Here is a 7315-nt window from a genome sequence, read left to right as displayed (position 1 = left end):
GTGACGTTTGATAGCACACAAGGCATTCCTCTGATATCCGGGAGTTGCATAATCTCATAATCGAAGGAATATGTATTTTACATGAAGAAAGCAATAGCAATAAAACTGAATGATCATAATGCTAAGCTAACAGATGGGTCTTGTCCATCACATCATTCTCCTAATAATGTGATCCCGTTATCAAATGACAACCCATGTCCATGGTTAGGAAACCTTAACCATCTTTGATCAACGAGCTAGTCAAGTAGAGGCTCACTAGGGACATAGTGTTTGTCTATGTATTCACACATGTATTTAGGTTTCCGATCAATACAATTCTGGCATGAATAATAAACATTTATCATGAATAAGGAAATATAAAATAACAACTTTATTATTGCCTCTAGGGCATATTTCCTTCAAGGGCATGGGACACGAGCTGGCTCACGGGACTCAAGGCCCTGCCGTCTCCCATGCCCTAGTCTTCCTTGTCGGAGACCGGAACCCGAACGGTTCCGATGGACGTCGGATCGATGATGGATCCGTCCGGGGACGAGCCACCGACGTCCACCACGATGCGGTTGCGGCGCTCAGACTGATGCGCCATACGAGGCGCCAGAGAATGCAATTCCGCCTCACCGACGTCCGCCGCCGCCTCCCGCGCCCAGTTCCTTGCACGGTGTGCCATGGCCTCGTGGGACGATGGTGCGTCCCCAATATCGGCGCGCCACCGGAGGGGTTGCGTGTCTGCCAGCGCGTTCGAACGCCAGACGGACCGGACGGCCTCTGACGAGGCAGCTATGGCCGGCCTTGCGCCGAGTCCATGGACCATTTGGACGGACGCAGTGGATTCCCGACGGATGGAGTCCAAGCGCAACCGTCCACGGGCCTCCTCCTGGGCACGACGGAGCGCAAGCCGGATGGCCATCTCCTCCTCAGGGCCGCGCGGGATGAGCTCGGGATCGACGGATCTGGAGGTGAAGGACTCGGATCCGCTGCCCGGCATGCAGGAGACGACCGGAAGGAGCCTGAGACGAGCTTGGGTGGCTGATGGGGAGTGGAAGGGAGGGGAGTGAAGTGGCTAGGGTTTGGTCCGGCGAGTGGATGGGGAGGATTTTATGTGGGGTCGGGTGGGCCAGCGTGGGCTGGGGCCGACGTGGCAGGCGTGCACGGGCGCGCCCGAGCGCCCCCTTAACCGCCCCATATTTGGGCTGGATATGGGGGGCCAGTCAACCCGGGGGTTTGAGGGCCGTTTGAGGGGCTCGTCTGGGTCAAAAAATCGTGATCGAGCGATCCGCCCGGGTGTATGAGGCGGGTTTGAGAGGTCCGGGTGTAGAGTCAGCTAGCCGTCACATAACAATCCATAATATTTTTTGTTGTGTGTACTCCAAAATAATGAATTCCAGAGAGAACATTATTCTATATATGTCCAATAAATACATGTTTTACAAGTCGTGTGTATACTTGTATAGTCATCCACTGGATGATAGTTATTGGCTAATTTGGGCATAAGCAACCCCCTCCTATATATGTACATCTTTGATTGCAAAATAAAAAATGGCAGCTTACCAAGCTGGCAGAAAGCAATTCTATCTTCACTGCATTAGCTGTGACAATATTTATTTTAAAGACACTCTATAAAGAATATCAAGACTGAATGAACATTGGACCGATAAACAACTATGTATTAGAGTGATGTCGAAACACGAAAACTTAGGTTCGTAGTAGCATTACTTGTATTCTTAGGGCATGTACAATGGGGGCAGCAGGTAGGTGCTGCCCCGTGCATCCACGTAGACAGAAAAGCATGAGGCGCTGGTTAAATTTTTTCTCCTCCCAACGCACTGAGCTAAGACCATCAACTTTTGTACCCATCCCCTCTCTCTTTTCAGATTATCTTTGGCCCATTCTTTGGCAAGAGGCAAAAATGCAGAGAAGGACCGGGCTCTCTCTCATCGCGTTGGGACGTTGGACCACAGCCTCTCTCCTGGGGAGCCCGCCTCTTGCAGAAGAATCACCTGTCTCTGCGAGGCATCTACTTTTGCTCCATGCTAGCATCCGAACCTAGCCGGCCTGTCGAGCAGCACCCTTGAGGCATACCGTTGGCCATGCCCTTAAAGACATACTCCCTCTATTCACTTTTATAAGAACAAGTACAATAAGATGACATAGGCAAACTACAAGCCTTTAAATATAATATTTTAGATGAATTGGAGGAGAGAGGAGAGAGAAGAGAAGCGGACAGGTTATGAGAGAGGAGGTGGGCCACGTATCAAAAAAGTAGTACTACATATTTATATGCAACCATTGTACTACTTGCCAGCTATATGGTTGGTTATAAATGATGTAGCAAGACCATATAGCCAGCAGCTGGCTACACTATTAACCATGCTCTAAGACGCTGTAGCCATTTCAGATAGCGGTCAAAACAGTTCAATGTCTGTTGTCTGAAACATCTTATAAAAATGAACGGAGGGAGTAATAAAGCTAGCCATCACAATGAATCAGATTGATGCAATACACATGTAACATCCCCTCTTGTTTTCAAACCTCGGGAAACAAACATGTGCAATTCAAAATCTCAAAACAGAAGATTGGGCTTTAAAATGCTAGTTATGTTACCACCCACTGATGCTGAATACAGACAACAATATATAAAGCAGGAAAAACTAGCTCCACAAGCGTACAATGATGAACATCACAAATTCAAACTGTTCTGACGACAAAAATAGTCAGTCCCAACAACATCAACACGGTATTCTGGGAGGAAGCCCCTCCCAGTTCCCCAATATAATCCCAAACAACACATCACGCACGCAGAAAATGAACCCGAAACAAACGGGTGGGAGGAACCCAGGGATCGTGTCTACAAAAATCAGCAACTGGGATTACAACGAATTTCAACTAAAATGGAACAAATGGAATGAAAAATTAAGTTTACAGGACCAGAAACAGCACAAGGATGTCAGAGGCTATGAACAAAGGAACCTAATGAAACTGAGAACTCGATCAGGGTAGGCATAGGCCTGGTTAGAATGTACTGCTGCTTTCGCTGGCAGAGATCGAGCTGCTCTCTGACTTCACAACTGGATGCCCTTTGCTGATGTCCAAACCCTGGAGCCGTGCAAGATGATCTTGTTGCATGATATCTGACAGCGTGTTTGGGTGGGATAGCATCTGATGGTTTGGTACATTAGGATGAGGCAGGTGGAATGGGGGTGGAAATCGGGCACCCCCCTGGTGCTGGGCTGTGTTTTGCTGGGACTGTGGGAAGAAGGACGAGTTGTATAGGACATGTTGCAATCCCACGCTATATGCATCACTGGAATTTGACATCTCACCCGTAGCCATCTTGAGCCTCTCCACTTCCTGCTTCAGTGCGTCATTCAAAGCTGCACAATATACCAGGTTTTGTTACAACATACTGCATGTCACCACTTTGTTCTACATTGGTCCAATATAAATCACTATGTACCACAAATCATAACTCGTAAATAATTCCAGCACTTCGAATAAGATTCAAAATATGCGGTAATTTGACAAAACCAAGTTTAACCCTGTTCCGTGTGTCGTGCCAAGAGAGAAAAGGAGGAATGACAAAGATAACGTCAAATTTATCTTCACCTGGAACAATGACTGAAGCAATGGAAAAACTAGAAGCCTAGATTGACTCATATAGCATTAAACAGAGTGAGCAAGCCAGGAAACAATGATGGGTTGGGATGGCATAGCACTTCCAAAATGATTGCCAGTTCTCTAATTAGTTATGTTACTGATAAGTATTAAACTGCACACTGCACAATGATTATTTATCTAAAATGCTTACCATCACGCAGTTGAGCCTGCTGCTCCATGGCCTGCAACCTTATCTTGAGCTCTGCATTTTCTGAAGAAAGCCCAGTTGTATCTCTCTGCAAGGGAATAACACACAATGTTTAACAGGCCTCAAGTAATTCAACTCAGCAGCACAGCAACCTAGAAACATGATGCGCCTTCAATAGCCAACAGCATAAAAATATACCAACCGCTAGAACGAGATGGTCAAAGCCAATATTAACACAATTATTTATTCTCGCATGCAGAGAATCAGGATTAACTCTCCAAATGTACACACAGCCATATACTCCCTCCGTACCACAATATAAAACATTTTTGCAGTTCAAATAGAACTGCAAAAACGTCTTATATTATGGTACAGAGGTAGTACAATCCAATGGATGCTTAGATTGATCACAACATATGCAATAGCCCTAGTCCATACATCCAAAGAAGTCAGATGCAATTTGCAACGAGCTGTGATCTGGTAGCTGATATAGCCAGCTTGTTTAAAGGAAATATGTTATATTGCCGTTACAGTGTTCTCACTACAATAAACTAGATAAAGTTACTGGGCCTGATACCCATGATACAACAGACAGATGGAAAATGGGAAATGATACCTGAAATAGCGTGAGCTGAGCTGAGAGAGTGGTCGCTTCAGTCTGAAGAGTTTGAACCTTCCGCTCAAGTTCTGTCATATAACGAGCCTTCCTTTCTTTTGATCTAGCCGCAGATTGCCTGTTTGCTAGAATTCTGCATGGTTACAAACTCAGAGAGTTAACACAAGGTTACAACTGTTTCGAATTTTTTAGAAGAAAAATGTATTGCATGTAAAAGATTTGGGGGCATAGGCGCATAGCACAACTCAACAAAATTAGACAATGCCTTAAGCTGTATAGTTAGAAATTACTACTAGTAGTTATGTATGTGCAACACACAATCCAAAATTTAGAAGTTTCTGATTTTAATCGGCAATAGTGGTGAGACGCCAGCGATGGCACAGTTCGCGGCTTACAGGGTTGTGGTTTGGGGATCAAGTCGACTGATGTGAGAACATTCCAAATTACGATTTTTTTTGCGGGGATAAAGATGTTTGTTTTGGAATGCTAATTACGGTGATTTACATTTTTGGAATGCTAGTTATGGTGGTTTATTTTTTAGAATACTAATTACGGTGATTTGATTGATTGATACGACTGTTTTTTTGGAATGCACGGTGCTTTGATTGAGATTCAAGGTGCTTTAATTGCTACAACGTCATTGGAGCAATGTAGGCCATTGGATCTAAGATAATGAAGGGCTGATATTCAATGTTCTGCCACAACTCGCTTGTTTAATACTACTAGTAGTGGAGATGGAGATATTAAATGTAAAACCAGAGGAAGTACTGTTAAAGATTATCACTGATAACGTCTCCACAATATTGAAGAGACTAACTGCCGCACCACATGTTTAGAAGGAAGTGTGATTTTTAGAAATGAAGACCCCAACTGTTTATAGCTACAGCGCCAACTTGGTTTTAATCAATGCGATGTCATTTTCTCTAATTTGATTGACTGTTATTGACCTGAACCATTCCAACAGAGAAATGTAGGTGAGAACGGGAAAAAATTGGCATGCATTAGCTATCATTGGTCTCCTACTTGCTTTCACTATCAACTCACACAAATACATACAATTGGTTACAATAAGTTTGCATGGGTCACTAGTCTTTAGTTTTCTTTTGACTATAGGATTCGCATTTGTCCAATACCTTTCCAAGCATCACAACTAAGTACTCCCTCTGTAAAGAAATAGAGTAAGGCTAGTCATAGTGGGGAGTAACTTAGACTAGTGTCATGCATATGACACTAGTCTATGTTATTACTTTTATAGTGCAAAGTAATACTATAGAAGTAGTATCATAGATGATTGCATTTATTACAATGTAGACTCATTCTACTTTGGGTTCCGTTATGTTACAGTAACATAGTATGTTACTCCAAACACCTCTCTCCTCATTAACTACATGTCACATAAGCAAATTTGTCTTGAAAAACGTTATGTTACTAGCTAAGTTACTCCCACTATGACCAGCCTAAGAGCGTTTAGATCACCACTATACAAGACTTGCAGTTAAATAATTAAGCGAATTACAGCTACCCATTATTACTACTGAAGATGTTCGTAGACCCGCCAACTGCCCAGCACCCGGCAGAAGGCGTTTTAAAGCATGCGCCATCACACAGAAACAAGCAGCTATCCAAAATCCCACCAACCAAACGCTAAAGAACCACCACCTTAACTTCCCACCTGCCATCCAACCATCCAACACAATGCACAAAGAAACAAACAGTACGCTAGGGACAAAGAAACAAATTAAGCCGCAAATGCGCATATTTTTCCCTAAGCTCACGAAAAAAACGATAATTGTCCTTGAATGCCTCACGCCATTGCCTGCCACCTAGTAGCAGGAATGAAAGAAGTTGATCTGTAGTATCCGTACTAACTGACACTAGCGCAAGTAACATTGAGCATCGGTGTGTGGGGGAGATCGGGACCTTTTGGCGCGCTTGGGGTCAATGGCTGCGAGCTCGGCGAGCTGCTCGGGGGACATGGCCTTCTTGGCCTCCAGGACATCGGCCAGCGCTTGGGCGGCAGCAGCGTCCCTCCGCGCAGCGCTGCCGGCAGCGGAGAAGAGGCCGGAGCCGTCGACGGAGCTGCTGTAGCGGTGCTTGGGGCGCGGCGGGGAGGAGGTCTCGGCGGCGCGGTCGCGGTCGCGGTCTGAGCCCGCGGCGGGGCCGGAGGAGATCTTCTCGATGTCCATGAATGTGGAGAAGAGGTCGTCCTCGGAGCCGATCTCGTCGAAGCCCGCGGAGGCGTCGCCGTCGGCGCCGCTGCCGATGTCGAGGTCGTCCGGGAGGCGGAAGGCGACCTCAGATCTGGCGCGGCGGTGGTGAGCCCCGCGCATGGCCGTGGCCGCCGCCGCCATGGACGGGGAAGGCGGCGGGAAGGGCCGGCCCGGCGGATCGGCGGGTTTGGGCTGCTGCATTGGGCGCTGGAGTGGCCGGGCAGGGCCAGGGATTGGGGGAGGAAGCTGTAGATAGGGCGCGCAGGCGGCGGCGGCTGCTGCTGCTGCGCCTGTGTGTTTTCCTGTAGCGTTCGGGTTTGGTCTGGTTTTTAAGAGGTGGGGCTGGAGTGGGATCTGGGACTGTGAGATGGGACTGGGAGTGGGAAGGGAAGGAGGAGGGGATGGGCATGCATGTGCATGTGAGCGGAGCGCTCACGGGGAGGGACGACCGGACGCGCCACCTTCTTCTCCTTGTTCTCTCCTACAGTACCAGCTAGGGGCGGAACCGGGATCGGCACGTGCGCATGCTTGTGCGTGTCCATCGGCGCAGGCACACAGGGCCGACCGGTGGATCTCGCCCGCGACCTTCGCTGGTCTGGCTATGGACAACTGTGGACATCCACCAAAGGGCTGTTTGGGCATTAGGCCAACTCCAAGGGGCCGATTGATTTTTTGTCTCCATGGGTG

At 47.2% G+C, this 7315-nt stretch overlaps 1 protein-coding gene across 1 annotated transcript; it reads right to left on the bottom strand.

Moving 5' to 3' along the window:
* Nucleotides 1–2663: 2663 nt before the first annotated feature.
* LOC123085799 (transcription factor RF2b) lies at nucleotides 2664–7037 on the bottom strand. The gene is made up of 4 exons (XM_044507509.1): nucleotides 6339–7037; nucleotides 4419–4551; nucleotides 3806–3890; nucleotides 2664–3371 (listed from the first exon to the last, which is right to left on the bottom strand). Exons 1-4 carry the CDS (start codon nucleotides 6827–6829, stop codon nucleotides 3010–3012), a joined length of 1071 nt encoding a protein of 356 aa, XP_044363444.1. The 5' UTR covers nucleotides 6830–7037; the 3' UTR covers nucleotides 2664–3009.
* Between the last annotated feature and the right edge of the window lie 278 nt (nucleotides 7038–7315).

The sequence above is a fragment of the Triticum aestivum genome, chromosome 4A (assembly GCF_018294505.1).
Source record: "Triticum aestivum cultivar Chinese Spring chromosome 4A, IWGSC CS RefSeq v2.1, whole genome shotgun sequence".
In the NCBI taxonomy this organism is placed as follows: domain Eukaryota; kingdom Viridiplantae; phylum Streptophyta; class Magnoliopsida; order Poales; family Poaceae; genus Triticum; species Triticum aestivum.
Note: the sequence above shows the minus strand (reverse complement) of the source record. Positions and strands in the feature narration are given on the sequence as shown.